The sequence below is a fragment of the Solanum dulcamara genome, chromosome 3 (genome assembly GCF_947179165.1).
Source record: "Solanum dulcamara chromosome 3, daSolDulc1.2, whole genome shotgun sequence".
In the NCBI taxonomy this organism is placed as follows: domain Eukaryota; kingdom Viridiplantae; phylum Streptophyta; class Magnoliopsida; order Solanales; family Solanaceae; genus Solanum; species Solanum dulcamara.
Window position 1 is genome coordinate 69,554,678 of NC_077239.1, and position 25,916 is coordinate 69,580,593.

Consider the following 25,916-nt stretch of genomic DNA (forward strand, 5'->3'; position numbering starts at 1 on the left):
ATAGTGATCATATTGTCACGTTCTTAGTCTTTTGCTAAGTACACATGCAAAACTTGACAACTTGCTCACATTTTTGCATCACTTGCTCACGATCATGCTATGACAAGTCAGTCTAAGATAATAGGAATCTCTAAGAGAATGGTAGAACGAACACAAGAGAATTGGTAGGAAGAATTGTGTTGTAGAGAACTTTGATTGATTTTGGGTTGATGATGTTACAAATGAATGCCCCTCTATCAATACTACTCATCTTGGAACTAATAGATAAATAATAATTGTTATACAAATTCCTACATATTTTCAAATATGTCTCCTTTATAAAATATTGTACACAACTAGAATATTCTAAAATACTCTACACAACTAGAATGTTCCAAGACCATCCATGTAAATTTATAGAATTCTAAGATAATCCATGAGAATTATCCACATATCTCTAGAATCTTCTGTTAGCATTAAATTGTTTCGATAATGATCCACTTTTGAGGAAATAAAAAAGGAAAAGTTGACAACTTTATAAAGAAGAGGATGTGCGAAATTCAGTGAAACTAAGTCACTAATTGAGGACCAGTTATGGAAAGAAAGATACTACCAATTACTGGTTGAAGATACTGACCACTAATTGAAGATATATTAAGGATGCTAATCGAGATAGCAAGGATCAAGAAAGAAAGTAAAGAAATCTTACCACTCACTGATTGAAGACGACTACTGATTGAAGGTCAATTAAGGATGTCAATCTAAGACAACAATGATCAAGGAAGAAAGGAAATAAATCTTAGGATATCAATCAAGACCATAGATTGAAGATCAAGATGCCAAAATCAAGAAGAAACCCTTTGTACAAGGTAGAGAACCATTCCAAGAAAGGAAGAAGACAATTCACGAACATATTTGATATGGACGTGCATCATTAATCAAGGAATCAATACAAATCTTTGATTGATACAAAATCCCTTGGATTTTAACTTAAGAGTAAATATGGCGATCTCATCTTAGCCATATAAAGTCACCCTTATCTATCTAGATAGTTACGCACTTCACTTGAACTTGTACTATTGTTTTCTCTCATCTTTCAAAAAGCTTTGTATTATGTTTAAGTTTACAATTGTAACAGAAAAGAGAAAGAACTATCTCTAGCATTGGTTATACGAGTAGAGGTGACGTCAAGTCAAGAAAATCTGATTTGCACATCAGACTAAGTTATTCCACTCTACACTTGTACCCATTCATATCACTACAAGCTCTAAAGGAAACCCTTGTAACCCAAGGGGACTGGACTAGGCACCACACCAGTGATCCGAACCAGGATAAAACTTCTGTCTCTTTTATATTTCTGCACTTGTCTTTTGCTTATTATTACTATGACTAACTTGTAGGATAATTGAATCTCATACTTGAGCAGTCGACTAAGGATTTTAATTTACCCCCCTCTTAACCTTCAATTGGTATCAAGTAGGTCTCACACTTTAAAGTGTTTAACCACACGTGAGAAAAGATCTATGGCAAATTACCAAATTCTAGGCATAATTCTTCAAGATAGACACTCCTCAAATCGCCCTCCTTATTTCAACGGACAATACTACTCAGACTGGAAAGACAAATTCAGAATTTTTGTTCAATCAAATGACTTTCAAGCTTGAGTGGTATTCAAGAAAGGACCAAAACCTATTCCAGGTCTAAAGGAGAATGAGATTCCAGGAGAGGATCTAGATCTTGAATCCTTTGACATAACAAAAGAACAACAAGAGGTAATTTAAAATAATGCTAGAGTTATAAGCTTACTGTACCGTGCAGTTAGCGAAGCTAAATACGATAAGATCTCAACTTACAAAACTGCTAAAGAGATGTAGGACAAACTCGAAGTAACATACGAGGGAACCAGCAAAGTGAAAGAAGCACGCATCAGCTCCCTGGTGAATGAATATGAATTGTTCAAAATGGCAGAAGATGAAAATATTGAAAGCATGTTCTCCAGATTCAGCAAGATCGTCTATGAACTCAAATCTCTTGGTATGATACTCAAACTGACTGCAAGTTAGGAAACTCATTAGAAGTCTTCCTAAAGCTTGGAAAACCAAAGCGGCCATTCTTGAAGATGGAGATCTATAGAATATGACCTACGATTAACTCATAAGAAACCTCACGGCATATAAACAGAACCATATCAACAAATATAATAAGGATGAAAAGAAGAAAGCTATTACTTTCAATGTAGAGGTTCACGAGACTGAAAAAGAGATTGATGAGACAAACAGTGAAGGAATGGCTCTCATAAATCAAAGTGTCGACAAATATTGAGATAAAGAAGACAAAGACCTCAGCACGATTCTAGAAATAATAGTTATCCATGAAATGATGATAAATGTTATCATTGGGGGAAGCCGGGACACACCAGGCAAAACTGTCTTGAGCTAAAGAAGAAAAACTATCATAGAAATGAAAATCCAAAATCTCTTGGAGCCTGGAGTGAGGAAGACATCTTAGAAGAAGATTCCACAGAGACAGCAAACATCTCTTTAGATATGATTATTGACGAACTTCAAAAGGTTATTGATGAATATAACAAACTTACTAAAGAAAAGAAAGACTGAGAAATTCTTCTAGAAGTAAGTTAAGTGGAAGTCGACTTACTCCACAAATAAATCAGTGAACTCAAAATGCTATTAAATAGCAGTAAGAAGTCACCAAGTCGTAGCTTAATCCGATCAAAAAAATGTTCTCAAAACTCATCTTTTTATAGTGCTAAATCGTGTTTCAAACCTTATTATTATATTGTGGAAAGATTGGACACAAATCCTTTAACTTTAAGAACAATTCTTCCATTAAATGGGTCTGGCGCCCAAAAGATTTTAATCCTAACTTTCAAGGAACCAAGAAAACTTGGGTGTCAAAGAGAAACTGAATCAATGTTTTGTAGGTACGTCCAAAGAATACCTATAAAAAGGGAATGTGGGTAATCGACAATGGATGTTCCGTACATATGACGAGGAAGTAAGAAAATTTTAATAAAGTTGAGAAAATCGATGGAGGCTATGTTAGATTTGGTGACAATGCTAAAGGAGAAGTCACTGGAATTGGTCAATTACTACAAATCCTTCATGTGACTTAGTTGAAGTTTATCTTGTTAATGGACTAAAACATAATCTTTTGAGTATCAATCAGCTATGTGACATAGGATTTGATGTTCGGTTCAATGCCGTTAAATGCATCATTAGTAACACAGAAAAGAACATCACAATCATTGGAGATCGAGTATAAAACATTTATGTGCTGAACAATGTAGATTTGCCGACACTTGTCTTATAGCCATGTCCAGTGATCCTTGGATCTGGCATAGAAAGCTCGAACATGCAAGCATGCATGCTATGGAAAAACTGTCAAGGCTAGAATTAGTCCTTGACTACAAAAACTCAAGTTCAAAAAGGACCATACCTGTGATGCATGTCATCTTGATAAACAGACTCGTACATCATTCAAGGTTAAAGATATCATAAGTAAGTCTAAATCGCTTCAACTCTTGCACATGGATTTGTTTGGTCCTATTAAAACTGCAAGTATTAGTGATAAACGATATGCTTTTATAATTGTCGATGATTATTCTTGATTTACATGGGTTAAAAACGAAGCTTTTGCTAACTTTGAAGTGTTTAGTAGAAAAATTCAAATAGAAGCAGGTTATTTCATTTCTACCATTCACAGTGATCATGGAGGAGAATTTGAAAATAAATCCTTTGATGAATTCTGCAATAAACATGGGATCACTCAAATTTTCTCATCTCTCGCTTACTACAGTAAAATGGAGTTGTAGAAAGAAAAAATTGATCTCTCCAGGATACTGCAAGAACTCTCCTCCTTGATCGAAGTCTCCTAGATCACTTTTGGGTTGAAGATGTAAGTACTACTTGTCATATTTTGAAAAGGTGCTTGATCAGACCCATATTGAAAAAAACTCCCTATGAACTTTGGAACGGGAAGAGACATAACATTAGTTACTCTCATCCATTTGGATGCAAATGTTATGTCCATAATAATGGTAAGAACAATATGGGAAAATTTGATCCCAAAAGTGATGAATGTATATTTCTTGGATACTCTCCTTCTAGTCGTACTTTCAAAGTCTTTACTAAATGAACTTTGAGTGTTGAGGAATTTTTCCATGTTGTTTTCGATGATACTAATCTAAGTATGAGGGTATCTGATATATTATCCTCTGGGGAGGAAGTTTCTTGACAAATGCCATCATCTCAACATGTTTCTAAAGTTACAGATCACGATACTCAAGCAAAGTTGACTAACACTATAGATGAGTCGACTATCAGCACATCGAAAATCACTTTTCCCAGAGAGTGGAGGCATAGTGCATATTTTCCAAATGATTTTATCATTGGTGATCCAAATGAGAAAATGCAAACCAGAGGCTCATTAAAGAAACAAGCATCGGTAGTAATAAGATCTCAAATTGAGCCAAAATGTATTGATGAAACTTTAATAGACTAATCACGGGTACAAGCCATGATGGAAAAACTTGACCAATTTGAGAGAAATCAAGTTTGGGTCTTCACTAAGAGACCAAATAATTGTTCTGTAATAGGAGCCAAATGAATTTTTCGAAACAAATTAAATGAAAAAGGAAAGGTGATCAGGAATAAAACAGATTGGTTGCTCAAGGATACTCACAACAAGAAGGTATTGATTATGACAAAACATTTGCTCATGTTGCAAAGATAGAATCTGTTCGCATTCTTCTTGCATACGCTTCTTTTAATAGATTCAAATTATTTCAAATGGACGTCAAAAGTGCCTTTTTACATGGCTTCATAAATGAAGAAGTATTTGTTAAACAACCTCCTGGATTTGAAAACCCTTCTTGTCCTGACTATGTTTTTAAACTCTCTAAAGCTCTCTATGGTCTTAAACAAGCCCCTAAATCTTGGTATGAACGATTGAGCTCCTTTTTACTCCTCAACAATTTTCAACGAGGAAAAATTAATACCATTTTTTTACTAAAAATCATGATTCAAGTTTACTCATTGTCAAAATCTATGTTGATGTTATCATTTTTGGAAGTTCTAACCCCTCTTTGTTTGAGAATTTTGCAAATCTTATGAAAGGAGAATTCGAAATGAGTCTTATGGGGGTACTCACATTCTTTCTCGGATTACAAATCAAGCAAACATCAAAAGGAACCTTTATCAGACAAGGTAAGTATGCAAAAGAATTAATCAAAAGGTTAGGTATGGAGAAAAGAAAAGCTTTTGGAACACCTATGAGTCCGACAACATGTCTCAAAACGGACAAGACCGGAAAAGACATGGATGAAAAATTATATCGTGAAATGATTGGCTCATTATTATACTTAACAGTTAGTCAACTGGATATTATGTTTAGTGTGTGCAAATGCGCAAGATTTCAATCCATTCCAAAAGAGTTACATCTCACCGCCGTAAAAAGTATTATACGATATCATATTGGAACCTCACAGATGGGACTAGGGTATCCTTACTCATCAAATTTTGATATAATTGGTTATTGAGATGCTTATTTTGCAGGTGATAAGAATGACAGAAAAAGTACCAGTGGAACATGTCAACTGCTAGGACAATCCTTAATATCCTGGCATAGCAAAAAATAAACTTCAGTGGCATGGTCAACCACAGAATCTGAATATCTTGCTGTTGAAAGTTGTGGCACGCAAATATTATGGATGATGCATCAATTACTTATTTATGATTTATATTATGAAGTTGTTCCTATATTCTGTGATAACACTAGTGCTATCAATTTATCTAATTATATTGTGCATCACTCTAGAGCCAAGAATATAGATATTAAACACCATTTTATCAGAGATCATGTTGAAAATGGCAATTTTTCACTCGAATTTATTGATTTTAAAAATTAACTTGCTGATATTTTTACTAAGCCTTTACTTGAAGAAAGATTTTGTTTCCTTAGAAAAAGTCTTGGCATTAGTACTTTTCCAAATTAAGTGTTAATTTTCTATATTTACTCTTCCGCATGTTTATTTTTTAAAAAGTTTTAAATTTCTATGTGTTCTCCTCTGCATGTTTAATTATTACCTCGATATTTTCTTTCCTTGTTGAGAAGACTCTTCCCATTCCCATCCTTTGAAATCAGCTGTCACTTTGATTACTGTCAAACCCCTTCATTGCCTCACTTTCTTCTTAAATAAATCTCCTTTGTTCTCTTCTCAAACCTTCTCTCTTCTCACAATGACTTGAACAAGATCTGTGTCTTCTTTGAAACCCTCTACTAAAAATTTCGGATCTTTCGAAATCGATTTTATGTCCCTATCCTCCGACTCCTCTGAAGCAGAGTCCTCTATCAAAACTTCCACCACCAAGAAGAGACCTCCTTCCGTCAAAAAGAAGGAATCCAAAAAGGCACGGCCCGATCCTGAAGTATCCTTTTCACTAGAGTACACGCATAAGTTTTGAGGTGTCAAGCAGAAGCACAAATTCGAAGCTTTCAAGCAAAGACCCGTAGTTCCTAGATAGGTAGGCAACTTGGAACAATTGGAAAAGTCTCACTGTTCGGTAAGTTCTTTCTTCAGAACTCAAAAGCTCTCTCTTCTATTAAGGTTGTGTGGTCTTGAATACTATGAGGAACTTGTTTGTTTGTTCTATGCTAATTTTCGTGTCTGTGAAGAAAGTGGAGATCTTGAAACCCTAGTCTTGAAAAATAGTATTGTTGTTAATGGGTAGTTGTTTAAAGAAGTGTTTGGTTCTGAATTCTCTGGGGATATTCCCTTTAGGACAGGTGTTTGGCTTCATAATTTTGAGGTTACTCTATAAGAAACTAAAGCGGTTATTTTTTAGCCGAACTCTGGCCTATCTGATTTTGATCCTCTCTCTCTCTACTTTGAAAATTATATTTTAGCACATATTATTGCTACTACTCTGGTTCCCAGAAAAGGCTCTCTCATTAGCATATCCAACAGGGATGTATTTGAGCTTTATTGCCTCTTGAAAAAGTACAAAATTAACTGGGCTACCTAGATTACAGAATATATGTGGGAAAGTTCCAACTATCCTAATTCATCTGCTAGTTTGTCGTATAGGTTGCTTGTCTCTCACATCATAGTCGATTCCCTATTGATTTTTCTTCTTTCAAGCCTATTGAGGTTGCTACCACCTATGATAGCAAAACTTTCTCAAGCATCGAAATGTTCTTGTTGAAAACAAATGGCACAAGAAGGAGTCCATGAAGGCAAAGATGGATTCGCCCAAAGTTTCTCGGGTCTCTGCTAATTCGACCGCACTTCATCTTCAAGAAGCAGAGGAACTGTAACTACATTTGGCTACTCTAGAATCTGGTATGCTCCTTATGCACAAATCCTATGGTAAGATTTTGTAGGTATGCAGGGAAACAAGCACTGATGTTGGTAAGTTGCGGGTGTTGTTGGACAATCTAAAGAAGGATGGGCTCAGGACTGTCAACAGGTTGATCAAACAAGTTGACTCAGTCTGAGCTGAAGCAGACTCTTTGAGCAATGATCTTGTAGTCTCTTTCCAAACCTCTTGCACAAATTTCTCACAAAATGTTGAAGAATCCTACAATACTTTCTATACGAACGTATCACGCCCCGGGAGGGTACCCTAGGCGTGGCCGGCACTCGAAAGTCATTTCTGACCTTCAAGCGAACCACCTGGTCCAGTCACACTTTCATTCATTCACATTCTATCGGCGGAAGACTCAATCATAGGAATATTATCCATAATATAGGGCCAAAGGCCAAACAACTATCAAATCAATAATCAGCTAGAATAAAACTAGTCAAACGAACGACTCATCATTCCCACACTCTAGTCTATGAAGCCTCTATCAACAATCTAGGAGGTGCCAATGACAATCCCATGGCTACCAACAATCAAAATAAAAGAGACAAAACAATGCTATAAAGATAATCTCGACATCCTCCGGAGACTAGGAGGACTCACCAACAAGCGGGAAGTGGGGAGATCTTCAATGGTGCGTCGGTTGATGATCTTTAGTACCTGTCTCTGCATCATGAAATGATGCAAGCCAAATAGCGTCAGTACATGGAATGTACGAGTATGTAAAATGGCCGAATAAAACAAACATCAAGGAAGAGTCAAATCAACTCGGAATCTCAACTCAAGAGAAATAACAACTCAATCAAGTGTCCTAAGTCTAAACAAGAATATGGTTTAGACAGGACCAATCACATACCATTCAACTCAATCCGACTCAGAGTACTATCAAGACCTATATGGGAGTTTCTCTTATCCGACAACCATCACTTATGAGCCAGTGATAGTACAACAAACCGACGTTGTTGTCACGTCCGTTCATACTTTGCCAGGGTATGAACGAATCAACCAATCATGGATCCCATCGATCAGTCAAGTCCTATCATTTCAGGACAATAAAATGGGAAACATTTGACTTTAACGGTTCAATTCCTTCCTACGTTGGCGGCGTAGTTCACGGGGTTCGAGTATGGACTATACTCTTACCCACTTCCGTCTCGATACTCCTCCCAAGACTCAATGCTCATAAAACTCTATCTAATCAACTCAATCAAATCATATCGACAAGTCTCATTTACAACCTTGTCAACTCATCAACTTTATCACAATCAAATCTCTCCCAATCATACTATCCGATCAATCCCAATCATATCTTTTGGGACTCAACACAACTCCAAGGTTTTAAATCAACAATTCAAGAATAAACAACATATTTAAGAAAATTGACATTCTTTATCATAATCAATATAGTTAAGAAATTAACAATATAAGTTTGACCTCTCATCTCAATCAACTCATAACAACATGAAGCACATCACTTTCTCCACTCCATAACATCCACATAATAGAAATTAGGGTAATAGATGAAAAGGACCTATTTGGACCTACCTCTATCAATAAGCTTCATTCTTATGGAAAATAAATCAAAAGAAGATGTAGGGCACATGGGTGGACTCAACCCATGCTTTGAGCAGCCTTACATACCTTAGTGAAGCCTTGAAGAAAACCTTAATGTTGGGTCTTCAATGGAAAGCTTGAATCTTTGAAGCAATCCTTGTTGGAAATGGAGAAGAAGAGGAAGAGAGGGAAATTTCTAGGGCTTTTAGAGGGAGAGGGAGACTCAAATAATGATCCAAAAACGTTCAAGGCTTGTGTATATATAATTTGGGAAATACGCAAATTGCCCTTTCTTCAAAAATCTGAAAAATGGCTAAAACACTCTTAGCGCGATAGTGGCGCGTCGCGCCACTGCTGCGCCAAGTCGAATTTAGGCTTAAAACCTGCACATCTGATAGTGGCGCATCGCGTCAAGGACCAAACTACTGAGGTTGTTTTGTGGCGCGATAGTGGCGCGTCGCGCCCTTACAGCGCCAAGCCCATCTTTTCTGGGTTCTGGAAAATAGGCTTAAAAACCCTGCACATCTCCTAGTGGCGCGCCGCGCCAGGGACCAAACTACTGAGGCTTGTTCCTGGCACGATAGTGGCGCGTCGCGCCACTGCGGCGCCAAGCCCAGTTTTCCAGTAGTTGTCACCCAGGCCTAAAATTCCTGCAGTACTAGTCCGTCTTAGGAGAGTTATAACCTTTGACTCCGAACTCCAAAAATTACAATCTTGGCGGCGATGGAAAGAAGACTCGAAGACCTTTAATTTGATAGGTCATTGGCCACCCAGATTGTCCTATTTCAAAAGATATGGTCGCTAGAAGTCAACCTCTTATACGAACTCATTCAAAAAATTGGCCAGGACGAATTCTTTGGGCTTAGCTTGGTTCTAGGGATCCTTTATGACCCCACATCACCTCTAACACTCTTCGATTCCTTGGGAACTCACCCTAACTCATGCATACACTTCACAATAGTCGGGTTCGATCCTACACATATACGAAGAAGGGTTCGAATCCTAGTAAAGAATTTTGGGGGGTGTTACATTATCTCCCCTTTGGGATCATTCATCCTCGAATGACGAGTAAACCAAGGATGGACTCGGGGTACAAATCACAATCAGACTTCAGTCGTGCAACCAGTCAATTTCTCAAAATAATTACTATCCAAACTCAAAATGCACAAATGAATTCAAGTCAAGAAAATGGACATTACCTTCAACATTCTCATCGGTAGGCACGAGTAGATGTGGATATTTAGATTTCATATCTTCCTCCGCCTCCCATGTGGCTTCCTCAACAAACTGATTTCTCTACAGGACTTTGACTGAGGCAATCTATTTGTTTCTCAATTTGCGAATTTGGCGGTCAAGAATTTGGATCGAAACCTCTTCATAGGACAAGTTATCCTTAACTCCTATACTATCAATGGGGACTACCAGCGAGGGATCGCCTAAGCATTTCTTCAACATCGAAACATGAAATACCGGATGAATGGCAGCTAGCTCCGAGGGTAACTCCAATTCATAAGAGACACTCATTATTCTCCTCACAACCCGGTAAGGACCAATGTATCGAGGACTAAGCTTTTCCTTCCTTCCAAACCTCATGACGCCCTTCATGGGTGACACTTTTAGGTACACCCAATCATCCACCTCAAACTCTAAGTCTCTCCTCCTCACATCGGTGTAAGATTTCTGACGGCTTTGGGCTGTCTTTAGCCTATCTTGAATAACTCTCACCTTCTTCATGGCTTGGTGAACAAAATCAGGCCCAATCAACTCAGATTCACCAACTTCAAACCACCCAATCGGTGACCTACACCTCCTCCCATACAAAGCTTCATAAGGAGCCATTTGAATTCTTGTATGATAGCTATTATTATATGCAAACTCTATGAGAGGTAAGTGATCATCCCAATTTCCTTTGAAGTCAAGTACACATGCCCTCAACATATCCTCCAACGTCTGGATGGTGCGCTCCGCTTGGCCATCTGTCTGGGGATGAAAGGTCGTACTAAGGTTCACCTTCGAACCCAGTCCCTTATGAAAGGATCTCCAAAATTGAGAAGTAAATTGAGCTCCTCGGTCTGAGATGATAGACAGGGGAACCCCGTATAATCTGACGATCTCCTGAATGTATAATTTTGCATAATCTTCTGCGATGTCAGTAGTCCTAACTGCCAAGAAGTGAGCTGATTTCGTCATTCTATCCACAATTACCCAAATCGAATCATGTTGCTTTCGTGACCTCGGCAAACCTGTAATAAAGTCCATGTTGATCATCTCCCACTTCCATTCCGGAATCTCTATATTTTGAGCTAACCCACATGGCCTTTGATGCTCAACTTTAACCTGTTGGCAATTTGGGCACTTGAAAACAAATTCCGCGATATCTCTCTTCATTCCACTCCACCAATAAACTTCCCTCAAGTCATGGTACATCTTTGTAGAGCTAGGAATAATGGAGTATCTGGAACTATGCGCTTTGGCCATAATCCTTTCTCGAACATCATCGACATCTGGTACACATAATCTATTTTGGTACGTCAACACACCATCTCCCCCTTTGGTAAAAACCATCACCTCTTGCTTGTGAACAACTTCCTTCAACTGGAGAAGGATGAGATCTTGGTCTTGTTTCTCCTTTACCTCTGCCACAAGTGAGGATGCAGACCCATCCTGAACATTAACTCCGCCTTCATTGTTCTCTTCAAGACGAACTCCCAATTGAGCTAGTCTATGCACCTCTTTAGCCAATTCTTTCCTCCCCTCCTCTATATGGGCAGTACTACCCATAGACAACCTGCTAAGAGCATCGGCAACAACGTTAGCTTTGCCTGGGTGGTAGAGGATGCTCATATCATAGTCTTTGAGTAGCTCGAGCCATCTCCCTTGCCTCAGATTGAGTTCCTTCTGGCTGAAGACGTATTGTAAACTCTTATGGTCGGTGAACACATCAACGTGCACTCCATACAAGTAGTGGCGCCAAATTTTAAGCACAAATACCACAGCGGCCAGCTCAAGGTCATGAGTTGGATAATTCCTCTCATGAACCTTAAGTTGTCTTGAAGAATAGGCTATCACCTTCCCCCTCTGCATCAACACATAGCCCAAACTGATCCTAGATGCATCACAATAGATCACAAAACCCTCTGTTCCATGTCCGAGATCAACAATGCCGCTTTGCACTCCTTCTTCACATGTCTTCCCAATGCAGAGACGAACTTCCTCATCTTCGACCTCGCATCTGGGATCATCTCTGGAGCATATCTGGACAACTGGATGAACTTTAGACTATACTCCTTAACGGTCATACTTTCTTGCTTCAGATTCACAAACTCTTCCACCTTCGCTTCCCTCAATTCTCTGGGAAAGAAATGGTCAAGAAAGGCTCCCTGAAATTTATCCCACATAGCAGGTTCAGCATCCTCACATCTACCTTGTTACCATTGGTTATACCAAATGTTTGCCACATCTTTGAGTTGATAAGACACCAACTCAACCCCCTCGATCTCCGTAGCATGCATAACTTTCAGGATCTTCCACATCTCATCAATAAAATTTTGGGGGTCTTCATCAACCTTGGAACCCGTGAATGCCGGCGGATTCATTCTCAGAAAGTCTCTAATTCTGGTGGCAGTAGACGGCCCTTGGGAACTAGAGCTAAGAGTTGGCGAACTCTGGTTACCATTTCGGGCAGCCACTAGTTGAGTGAGCATGGCAATCGCTCCTCGAAAGTCTGCTTCCAAAGTTGGTGCAGGCGGAGTAGTAGGCATTTGAGGTGCCTCCGTATACCTCGCAGGTCGGCCCCTAGCCCTCGATGGGCGTACCTCTGACTGTGGCATCTCTGTGTTATCAGCATTCCTCTGGCTAGCAGTACACTTAGGAGGCATTATTTGTAACATATAAACGCACGAATTAGAAAGAAAGTTTTATAGAGTTTAACTCTATTGCACGAATTCAGAGTATAAAAGAAGTGAAACAATTCTTAATGTCTTATAGCCTCCTGATTATAAGTGTGGTGCACAACACACCCATAAGCAAGACTCTACTAGACACGGCTTCATAGACTCCCTAGGACTCTTGAACTCTGTGCTCTGATACCATATTTCTCATACCCCGGAAGGGTACCCTAAGCGTGGCCGGCACTCGAAAGCCATTTCTGACCTTCAAGCGAACCACCTGGTCCAGTCACACTTTCATTCATTCACATTCTATCGGCGGAAGACTCAATCATAGGAATATTATCCATAATATAGGGCCAAAGGCCAAACAACTATCAAATCAATAATCAGCTAGAATAAAACTAGTCAAACGAACGACTCATCATTCCCACACTCTAGTCTATGAAGCCTCTATCAACAATCTAGGAGGTGCCAATGACAATCCCATGGCTACCAACAATCAAAATAAAAGAGACAAAACAATGCTATAAAGATAATCTCGACATCCTCCAGAGACTAGGAGGACTCACCAACAAGCGGGAAGTGGGGAGATCTTCAATGGTGCGTCGGTTGATGATCTTTAGTACCTGTCTCTGCATCATGAAATGATGCAGGCCAAATAGCGTCAGTACATGGAATGTACGAGTATGTAAAATGGCCGAATAAAACAAACATCAAGGAAGAGTCAAATCAACTCGGAATCTCAACTCAAGAGAAATAACAACTCAATCAAGTGTCCTAAGTCTAAACAAGAATATGGTTTAGACAGGACCAATCACATACCATTCAACTCAATCCGACTCAGAGTACTATCAAGACCTATATGGGAGTTTCTCTTATCCGACAACCATCACTTATGAGCCAGTGATAGTACAACAAACCGACGTTGTTGTCACGTCCGTTCATACTTTGCCAGGGTATGAACGAATCAACCAATCATGGATCCCATCGATCAGTCAAGTCCTATCATTTCAGGACAATAAAATGGGAAACATTTGACTTTAACGGTTCAATTCCTTCCTACATTGCGGCGTAGTTCACGGGGTTCGAGTATGGACTATACTCTTACCCACTTCCGTCTCGATACTCCTCCCAAGACTCAATGCTCATAAAACTCTATCTAATAAACTCAATCAAATCATATCGACAAGTCTCATTTACAACCTTGTCAACTCATCAACTTTATCACAATCAAATCTCTCCCAATCATACTATCCGATCAATCCCAATCATATCTTTTGGGACTCAACACAACTCCAAGGTTTTAAATCAACAATTCAAGAATAAGCAATATATTTAAGAAAATTGACATTCTTTGTCATAATCAACATAGTTCAGAAATTAACAATATAAGTTTGACCTCTCATCTCAATCAACTCATAACAACATGAAGCACATCACTTTCTCGACTCCACAACATCCACATAATAGAAATTAGGGTAATAGATAAAAATGACCTATTTGGACCTACCTCTATCAATAAGCTTCATTCTTATGGACAATAAATCAAAAGAAGATGTAGGGCACATGGGTGGACTCAACCCATGCTTTGAGTAGCCTTACATACCTTAGTGAAGCCTTGAAGAAAACCTTGATGTTGGATCTTCAATGGAAAGTTTGAATCTTTGAAGTTCTTGAAGCAATCCTTGTTGGAAATGGAGAAGAAGAGGAAGAGAGGGAAATTTCTAGGGCTTTTAGAGGGAGAGAGAGACTGAAATAATGACCCAAAAACGTTCAAGGCTTGTGTATATATAATTTGGGAAATACCCAAATTGCCCTTTCTTCGAAAATCTGAAAAAATGGCTAAAACACTCTTGGCGCGATAGTGGCGCGTCGCGCCACTGCGGCGCCAAGTCGAATTTAGGCTTAAAACCTGCACATCTGATAATGGCGCATCGCGCCAAGGACCAAACTACTGAGGTTGTTTTGTGGCGCGATAGTGGCGCGTCGCGCCCTTACAGCGCCAAGCCCATCTTTTCTGGGTTCTGGAAAATAGGCTTAAAAACCCTGCACATCTCCTAGTGGCGCGCCGCGCCAGGGACCAAACTACTGAGGCTTGTTCCTGGCGCGATAGTGGCGCATCGCGCCACTGCGGCGCCAAGCCCAGTTTTCCAATAGTTGTCACCCAGGCCTGAAATTCCTGCAGTACTAGTCCGTCTTAGGAGAGTTATAACCTTTGACTCCAAACTCTAAAAATTACAATCTTGACGGCGATGGAAAGAAGACTCGAAGACCTTTAATTCGATAGGTTATGGGCCACCTAGATCGTCCTATTTCAAAAGATATGGTTGCTAGAAGTCAAACCCTTATACGAACTCATTTAAAAACTTGGCCAGGACGAATTCTTTGGGCTTAGCTTGGTTCTAGGGATCCTTTATGACCCCACATCACCTCTAACACTCTTCGATTCCTTGGGAACTCACCCTAACTCATGCATACACTTCACAATAGTCGGGTTCGATCCTACACATATACGAAGAAGGGTTCGAATCCTAGTGAAGAATTTTGGGGGGTGTTACAGAATGTTTTGAACACTTTTAAGTACTTCGTTAGTCGTCGCTAAAACTTTATTTCCGTTTTTTGCTTAGACTCCTTTTGTGAGGGATATGTCCCTCCGTACTTTGGTTAGAAATATTGAGGGCACTTCCTTATATTCTGGATTACTTTTAGTTTTAGCTTGCATGAATGTGTGCATATTTTGTTATTTGCCTCTATATACTCGTTCTTTTCCTTTTTAATTATGCCAAAGGGGAGAAAATTAGATAACTATGACAGGACAAGTCAGCTACAACTCAGAGGGAGCCAACTACGACTTAAGGGGAGACTATTTCTAAAGGAAAATACAACTCAGCAGAAATCAGTTAACAAGGAAGTTGAAAAGCAAAAGTTACATAGTTAGTTGTCATTATCAAAAAGGTGGAGATTGTTAGCACTAAATTGTTTCAATAATGATCCACTTTTGCAGGAAATCAAAAAGGAAAAGTTGACAACTTTACATGAAAGAGGATGTGCGAAATTCAGTGAAACTAAGTCTCTAATTGAGGACTAGTGATGGAAAGAAGATACTACCAATTATTGATTGAAGATACTAACCACAGATTGAAGATAAATTAAGGATGTTAATCGAGACAGCAAGGATCAAGATAGAAAGGAAAGAAATCTTATCACTCACTAATTGAAGACGACCACTGATTTAAGGTCAATTAAGGATGCCAATCTAAGACAGAAAGGATCAAGGAAGAAAGGAAAGAAATCTTAGGATGCCAATCAAGACCACGAATTAAAGATCAAGATGCCAGAATAAAGAAGAACCCTCTGTACAAGGCAGAGAACCATTTCAAAAAGGAAGAAGACATCGCACGAACATATCTGATATGGACGTGCATCATCAATCAAGGAATTAATACAAATCCTTAATTGATTCATCTTAGCCATATAAAGTCGCCCTCATTTAGCTAGATAGTTACGCACTTCACTTGAACTTGTACTATTGTTTTCTCTATCTTTCAGAAAGCTTTGTATTATGTTTAAGTTTACAATTGTAACAGAAAAGAGGAAGAGCTATCTTTAGCATAGGTTATACGAGTAGAGGTGACGCCAAGTCAAGAAAATCTGATTTGCACATCAGATTAAGTTATTCCACTCCACACTTGTACCATTAATATCACTACAAGCTCTAAAGGAAACCCTTGTAACCCAAGGGGACTAGACTAAGCACCACACCGGTGATTCAAATCAGGATAAAACTTCTGTCTCTTTTATTATTCTGTACTTGTCTTTTGCTTATTATTACTGTGACTAACTTGCAGGATAATCGACTCTCAGACTTGAGCAGTCGACTAAGGAACTAATTTTTAATTCACCCCCCCCCCCTCCTTAACCTTCATCTTCCACTAAGGACTGACCTTCTTCGTATGTAAGCCTTCCACATGGACAACTTTATGCCACATGGCAACTAAGTGGAGTGAGAACGTGGTAGTTCATCACAATACACTTTAATTCTTACATGAATTATAATTCCTTTTTCCACTCTCTATAGGATTCAATCCCAACCTTGTTGGGTTCTATATTTGACAATGACCACTTTATACCAACTAAATAAGTGTAATTTGAGTGATATCAGTTGTATGGGTAGTTGGTTGTTCAAGGAACTAAATGTGTGTTTGAAACTACATGTTCTTGTGTACTGTGACAGTAAGTCAACCATTCAAATTGCAGCAAATCCAATATGTCATGAGCGTACGAAGCACATTGATATTGATGCCATTTTATCCAGGAGAAAGTGCAACAAGGCTCAATTGCTATATTGTATGTTCCCACTAATGAGTACCAAACTCCACCATGATCATCTATTTTCCAAGCTAGGCTTGAAGAATATCTCCATATTACCTAGCTTGAGTGGAGGTGTTGAGCAGCTTGTCGAGTGTACACAGGTGCCAATAGTATCCAGCTGGAGCTTAGATGTCAGTAGCTATTTCTTCTTGTTGGTTAAGAGTAGTTGGTAGATGTCAACCAGAGGTTAAGTAGCTTAGATTTACTTAGTCTATAACTACATTGGTACATTGCTTTTGTATTAGTTTGACAAGTATTATCTGAGAAAAGCTTCCACAAAAATGCTCCCTCTTTTACTCTTCTTCCATTCCTTCTGCGTGATTATTCTAAGCTCATGAATGGTTAGATTGCTAAAGTTTATTAAAGTCATACTGAAAACAATAGAGAATCGTAGCAACAATAAATAATATGATAATCAAAGCCAAGTGAATAACATGTAATTCTAAAATCAAATAATAAAAAGTAAGAGAGTAATAATAACCATCTTTGCAATCTACGAGGGTCTCAATTGGTTCACAACATAGAATAGCCATAATAGGTAATTTTATTAAGTTACGACTGCTTAACTCCCTCTGCCCTTTACACTTAGTCCTTGACAAAGTCCAGAAAGCTTAGTTGTCAATGTAAAGTTACCTCGATAAAGATCATATTAATCACAGAGGAAAGCCACTCCAAACACATGAAACTCCTACTTTGGATACACGCCATACTCAAAAAGTTAGCAAAGATGAATCTTGTTTGTATCTGCCATTACTTTCATTCTTTGCTTGTATTATGTATCTATTTAATTCAACAGAGCACATGGATTTCTGCATGAAAAAAATAACTATTTTCTGGTCTCCACTTCTTTTCCCACTGTTTGGCAGTGACACTTAGAGAAAAGCATTTGCAAATGGTAATCTAAAAGGCTTGAGTGACATTCAGCAACTTCTAAGGGAGTAGGGATAGGTGAGAAGCTTATGAGTTACTTTACAATTTAACTCCATTTATCTTTCCAAATCTGCTATTTCAAGTTGAACAGCCAACACTTGAGCAAGATACCATGATAATTAAGTGCTGATGAATATGTATGAAACAGCAAACTCAAAACAACACAGGAGTCCAATCTTCCGTGCGAATTTTCAGTAACCAACATTTGTAGCAAGGAACTAATACAATCCTCAACAGGGTAAAATGATTAGAAACATAGATAGAACGAGCGCAGCAAAATTCTCATCAATCAGATATGTTGTAAATAATTTACTTCCCAGAGAGACCACCAGCTAACCAGCAAACTGTCCTTCAATATGACAATAGATACGGATCAAATGTACTCCTTGAATAACTTTCAGCCAAAATGTAGTAGTATAAGATAGATACAGATGGTTGGATAATAGAAAGAGGGAGGGTGGTAGAGGACAGAGAAGCTTTTGAAGAGTGACTTGCCTCTCAAGAGATAGAAACTCAATTGTTCCAAAAGCCGAACCCCAAAATCATTTGTCCCAAAACCAAACCGAAAAAGGAACCTTTTTGCATCGTCCTAATGCACATTAGAGTTATTATTCTACTTCAGAAGCACAACAATGCATTAATTTTTCCAAACATCAATGATGAAAATTACAACAAGCTTGCCCAGCAGAGGAGTTGGAGCATTTCCTCCACCAATTATACAGAAAAACTTCTCCCAATTGCTTCACCCTTAACCTCAACAAACACAAAAAACTATGGAAAAAAAGAGGATCCTTGAAACCTCTTTCCATTTTCAGTTTGACCATAAATATGAAGGACATTGAAAAGAATCACTGACATAAAGGGCAATAAAAATCATGTATTCCAGATATAGAAATCACCATATATATCCAAAGAACAGTTACTAAAGAGGGTCATTCCGCCAGATTTTTGTAATACACACAACCACACTAAGAAGAATTTTAAGTAATATTCCACTTCACAATTGTAACTATTAACTATTTTTAGTCAAACAACTATAGCATCCTCAGTCGCTATAAATCACACAATACAACAACAACGTACCTAGTGTAATCCCACACATTGAGTTTGGGGAGGGTAGGATGTACACAAACCTTACTCCTAACCATGTGGGATAGAGAAGTTGTTTCCAATAGACCCTCGGCTCAAAGAAGGTTTCGAAGCACGGTTGCAAGAAAAATACGGCCACAAAAAACAAAACACTTGCAGAAACAGAGTGTAGAAATCCAGTTTAATACGAATTGCTTTTAGAGTGTAAAGAAGCAAAAGTTCATTGATATACAAGTACCTGGGATTGAAGACTAAAAGGATGATATTAGGCTGAACTCTAAGTTAATGGTTCGGTACATGTGTGCAGAAGACCATGATTCATCTCCTTCGCAGTGTATCACTCAGTTTTGCATTATTACATATGAGGATGTGACTCGAGGCTCTCCATACTTAACCTATATATATTATGAAATTTAGCATAGTTCTCTGACATCAAATTTGTATAGATGTTAGGCACTGAAACAGAGAAGTGATACACGCTGGCATGTCCGGTGATTGTTTCAAAATACAAAGAGCACCAAAACTAGAAATGAACCCCATAAGTTGAGAACTGACATGATTGTTGAAAAGAGCAACCAAAACTTCAAATGAACTCCATAAGTCGAGAAAGAAAATAATATATAAGAAAGTGAGAGAGACAAGAACGCTGAGTGAAAATAACACATAGCAAGCATTTCCCAGATAAACAAGTTATGAAACCTCATAGAGTATTTAGTACACCATTACAATATAGATCTACAGGCATGATCTGCATGAGTTGTGCCAACAGAAAAACATCGTTAGGAATATCTGTGGATACATGAGCTGCTATATTTAAGCTTCAACAGAACCATACCTAAAACACGCTGACATTTGAACTAAGCACTAAAAGAGCACGTGTCAAAAGTGATGCTTCAGGTGGAAGCAAGAATAATTGTTTATTATGGCAGTGTTGCAACATCTGAACTGTCCGTCAAGAAAATGATGTTGTAAGTGATTGGCTATGGCAACTACTCCACTAAGAGATTGCTTGATAATCTATTTAGCACTTAAACTAAACATATTAAGTGCATTGATGTGAGACCTGTTTAATAACATTTAACAGGATCACTTAATACATTAAGTTCCGGAGTTAATGCTAAACGAATTTCAAGCAACACAAATTTGACTCACCATATTGCATGTGTATTAAAAGGTAATATAAAGCTATTCTCCAACCATAAATAAAACTACTAGGTAAAACAGGTAATATCAACAAGGTGATTCATCCATATATCTGCATCATCTATGATCGCTAAGAAATATTGTTTCCTCAAGTACATACTTAGTCACGTCAATAATGAATAGAAGGTGAAGTACATGATGAAATCTTCACAAAAATGTTTACAGAAATCTTTACCTCAGAGTGTTTCTTCTCTAACTTCAATTAATGTTCATTCTACCACCAGAAACAATTAGAAGAGATACCAAAAGTGCAAGGAATGTAAGTAAAGCATTAGATACATTTGGAAAGTAAATCCTAGAGTATACAGGACAACTGTAGTTCAGTTCTAGAAAGTAAGCTTTTTAAGCAGAATTTTCAGTTTACTACTCACCATTAGGTATACACACAATCAATGCACCTCAACCGTGCTCAATAGTACCACAAAATCTGTATGCTTGCTTCACTAATGAGAAGGATGAGTAGTTCCATCCTCACTAGAGCATGGCACTAATTGTCACTACTAACCAAGCTAGGTAGAAAGCTTTTGAAAGTAAAATATCCAAAAATATAATGTTCAGATTGAATACACTGTCACTACGCTATTCATCCAAAAAATTTAGTATCTCCCTAGCACTAGGTCAAGATAAAGAAGGCATCAAGGAATTCCTAGCACTTCATTAAGACAGCTGATTTTCTAGGAAGTTGAGAAGATTATCAAATCAATCATTTGCTTCATCATGCTAATCATCTGCAGCAAGCCAAAGACATTCACCATTTTACAAGGACTAGTCACAGAATTGGCCTAAGCTTTAGGCAGAGAGTCCCTGGATTAATATTTTGTTATTCTTGTAGTTTTCATGAGTTCAAAATTTATGCAGGATATCTTTCCCAGAAAGCAGAGTGTAATTGCAACTTAGACTTGGTTGCTTACCTCTTTTGGGTTAATTTAACATTTTAACTATTATGCCTCAATCAATCTAGAGTAGCCATAAGCCATAGAAATAGAATCTTTTGGCATGAAAATGGTGATTATTAAATGAATGTTTCACCTCAATAATGCACAAACAAATGTTTAATATACTGATAAACCAACATGGCTTCACGTGAACACTACCACACACACACACCGAATATTAACAATACAAAGTGACCTAGATGTGAAGTAGCAATGCGCAACAGCAAGGATACAAAATTATATAAGACTACAACTAAAACTAATCCAATTTAAGCAAAGATGATGACCAAAAGAGTATATTCTGCTCAATGCATAGAAGAATTGTCAATTTGTTACACTTACTTGCGTTCAAAAGACACCACCACTTCTGTGTTCCGGCATCCGCTTTTCACGTTTCCTCAACCGAACCTTTTTACAGCTATGCCCGTTTCTCAGAGGGAAAACAGTAACCTAATATCGTACTGCAATTCATATGAAATGAGAACCTGAACAAAATTTCATCGATAAGATAAGGGCATAAACTCTAATTTCTCATAAACAGAATGATATATCAGTACAGAGCAGAACTGTTCCAAATCCCTAACACGGAATTAAAAAGAAAAAAAAAATCTAAACACTGTAAACAAGGGCCAAGAAAGGAGAAAAATAAACCAGATTTCTATAGCTTCCCATGGGCAAAAAAACCCAAATCAACCAACAAGATTCAGGGAATTTACAGGACTACCCCTACACACAAATCCTCTATCCCTGCTCTTCTACTTCCTTCCCCTCCTTGTGGCAGCCTTCTTCACCGGCGACTTCACGCTCTTAGCAGGTGCCTTCTTTGCCGGTTCCTTTTTGGCAGGTGCTGCCTTTGGTGCAGCTTTCCGACTTGGAGTCGTTCTGGTAGCCGTCCTTGCAACCTTAGCTGGCGTCTTCTCCTTTGGCTTTGGCTTAGCCGCAGCCTTTGCTTTCGCAGGAGCAGCCTTAGGCTTTGCAGCAGCAGCTTTGGGCTTGGTAACAGCCGCTTTGGGCTTGGCCTTAGCAGCTGGCTTGGCCTTGGCAGCAGGTTTGGCCTTGGCAGCGGGCTTGGCCTTGGCAGCGGGTTTGGCCTTGGCAGCAGGCTTGGCCTTCGGCTTGACGACGGCTTTAGGTTTGGCAGCAGGCTTGGACTTGGGCTTAGCCTTAGCAGCGGGTTTTGACTTTGCTGCTTTAGGCTTAGCAGCGGCAGCAGACTTCTTCTTCGCCGGGGCAGTAGCACCAGCAGTCCTAGCAGCCGATGGAAGCTTGTAGGAGCTCTTAACTTTCACCAGCTTCTCAGAAGCAACAAACTTCTTCAATTGGTTAAGCAACAGTTTTTTGAAATTCGGTGGAAGATTTTTCTGCTTTTCCTCAATGAACTTGGTAATAGCGTACTGGCTGGATCCAGTTCTCTCCTTCAATGTCACAATCGCATCCTTAATCATCTGCATTATACAATCCAAAATCAACTTCAAAATACATTCACAAAGCTAAAGAACTCTATTATCAAGTATAATTCACAAAACTGAAAGTTGGAGTTTTCAATTACCTCAAAGTATGGAGGATGAGCAGAAGGGGCACTTTTCTTCCTCGGTGCAGCAGGTTTTTTCGCCTTGATCTCTTTCTTTGCTTTTCCAGACTTGGCCGGAGGGTTTTCCTCCTCCTTAACCTCTTCAGGAGCGGCTAATTCATCAGCAACCTCATTAGCGATAACTGGTTCTTCAGTGGCCATTTCGGATCGAGGAAATGAAATTCCCAAATAGGGAGAGAACTAGGGTTAGGTTTTATCGAAGAAAGGAGGCAGCAATGGGGAAGAGAAATGGATCTGCTAGTGTAGATTCTACTGAGACTTCTCTCTTTGTGTGAATAAACCAGGAAATTGAGAAGATTTAAATAGTGAGAGGAAAAGGAGTCATATCCATAAGCTGAAATCTGATTGGTCGAGAGCCCTTTGACGCGGATTCATACCTTTACGAAATTTTAAATTTAGGCCGTTAGATGTAACTTTTATCAACGGTATTGACCGGTTGGCGACCAAGACAAGGATTGGGATAAAAAATGGAATGCAATGTTCAACTTGTTGGAGGTGTGCTTCTATGCTCAATTGATCTGGACATAACTTGAGATATACTTCATGGATTTGAGTGAAATTTTTTCCATCTTGTAGGAAATTTCGTAAGCTTATCTTTAGAGTGTTTATTCGGATTATTTGGATGAGATATATGGGAGATAATTCGTTTTGAATAGCAAGGGGTCATTTCAATGATTTTCATGGAGTGTTTTGTGGTATTTGATGATTTTAGGGAAAATCTTTGCATAAAACTTCAATTTCTCTGCACAATTTGATAATAGACAAACAGAGGAGTCCGTAGAACCAAGAATCACAAAAATCCAACTAGATTTGACCATCGAATCATTGGTTCAAATGTCATTGAGGATGAACACACCAAAAAAGTATTTTTAGTCTTTCTAGTTTTAAGCATAGATCAAATGTGTATGTTTTCTTAACAAATCCCATTTTCTTTTTAGATGTTTATCCATCCATGAAATTGTTAATGATTGAGTGTAGTATAGTTGTATTAAAATCACATTATGAAAGTTAATATGTGATTATATATAAAATTGTATCATAGTTGTATATGCAATAAATTTTACTACTCTATTATTTTCGTGTGTGATGTCATATTTGATTAGTACATGTGTTTGTAACTCCACTATTCACACTCGAAACTTTATGTTATAAGTTTTTTTTCCACTATTCACATTCGAAACTTCCTCAAATATCTAATTCTCATTTAGTTGAACCTCTCAACACTATCCGTTTTGTGTTTTCTTGTTTTCAAACTCACCCAAACTCTTTGGGTTCCAACCCAACCCCTTAAACAAACCAGATGGACACTTATTTTGATGTATACAAAGTTTTGAATTCTAAAATGGTGTTTTAAAACTCAAAATTAAGAGTCGAGTAATTACATCAACTCATATAAACACATATATGAGAATCAAAGCTAAAATATAACATTTTAAGTAATCTCTTTTTAACACCTCATAATTATATATATGTTTTTCATGTCATGTATATGTTATCCTCACACATCACAAGTGAAATACAATACACAAGTTGAAAAAATTTCTCATTCTAAAACTCTCTTGAACATCTCGGTTTCCAATCCAAATTCCTCGAACAAGTCCCAAATGGCTATTTTGTCTTGTACAAAGTCTCAAATCTCAAAACAAAGTATTAAAACTTAAATTTTTGTGTTAGATTATTATATTATCCATCACGTAGATTAATGTTCATGTTCAAATAGGTTTATAAATGTATCTAGGCTGTCAAATAGTTATAAAGGTCATCTTCGCACACTTGACTCAGTCTCCCAACTAACTTCCTTTATTCAGTATGATTTTTAAAGTACTTTTATCGAAGCTACTTCTTTTGACCTTAGCTTTCAAGTCTATCAAAAATAGTCATCATTTTTCCTCATAAGTCATGTTCTCATCCAATTGCAACATGTGAGGACTATTTCAGTGTACCTTCGTAACATAGATATATGAAATTGAATGGACTATTTTTGTGCCTGATGGCGGGGTAAATTTATAATCTACCTCCCCAATACGCACCAAAAATCTCAAACAGAATGAACGGTAGATAATTTGTCTTTCCCCTAAAATGCATCACACCCTTCATTGGGAAATTCTCAACAACACTTTCTCACCCTCTATAAATTTCATCGTACGAACCTTCTGATTAATACAACTCTTTTGTCTGTTTTGGACTGGCCGAAGCCGCTCTTGAATCAACTTAGTAATTTGAAAAACATTTTGATTGTGTTTTCAATATTTTCATGTTTCTCTTTATATTCACGATTTCATATGTTGTCGTTATCTCTTTTCATGGATACAACTTTGTTATAGAGTAATTTTTTCCCATTTGGATTTAGATGGAACTTGTATTTAACTATATGGGTTTATTTACTCTATTATTAAGCTAAAAACAATGAGATAGATAGCTACATGTACTAGGAAGAGCAATGTGAGCTACATAATCATGTGCTAGGACTAATAATATGAAGTTTTGATGATTAATAAAAGAGTAGCAAAACATAACAATCATATGCAATAGCTAGGTCCTTCACATGTTTCAATAAATAATTGGTATTATTCATGTTTGGAAGATACTACAAGAAACCAGTTCCTATTCAGGTCTGCAACAAAGAGCTGATATCAAGAGTGCAACATATGTAGAGAAGAAATAGCGAAGGAACCATAGTTGATCAAGCCAAGGCAGATTCCAAGCACGACAAAGGATTTCCAGAGAAACTAGGATTGCAAAAAATCTAATGAAACAAGGAGCAATAAAGATATGGAAACATTGTCATATTTACAAATCTTGAAATATCCTTGATCTACTTCGTGTTCTATTATGAAGATAGGAATCAACTGTCTACTTTTGTATAAAGCAAAAAATTGGTACTATTGAAGCCATCCATATAAATAGAGAAGAGAGGACACAAAAGGAATATGTGTGTCTTGTGTGGAAGAGAGTCAACTAGCTACATTATAAAAAATATGTACCTATCAAG

The 25,916-nt window shown here is 37.9% G+C and overlaps 1 protein-coding gene across 1 annotated transcript; it reads right to left on the minus strand.

Moving 5' to 3' along the window:
• Positions 1-21,842: 21,842 nt before the first annotated feature.
• LOC129882765 (histone H1-like) lies at positions 21,843-23,210 on the minus strand. The gene is made up of 2 exons (XM_055957207.1): positions 22,883-23,210; positions 21,843-22,778 (listed from the first exon to the last, which is right to left on the minus strand). Exons 1-2 carry the CDS (start codon positions 23,063-23,065, stop codon positions 22,089-22,091), a joined length of 873 nt encoding a protein of 290 aa, XP_055813182.1. The 5' UTR covers positions 23,066-23,210; the 3' UTR covers positions 21,843-22,088.
• Positions 23,211-25,916: the final 2,706 nt, after the last annotated feature.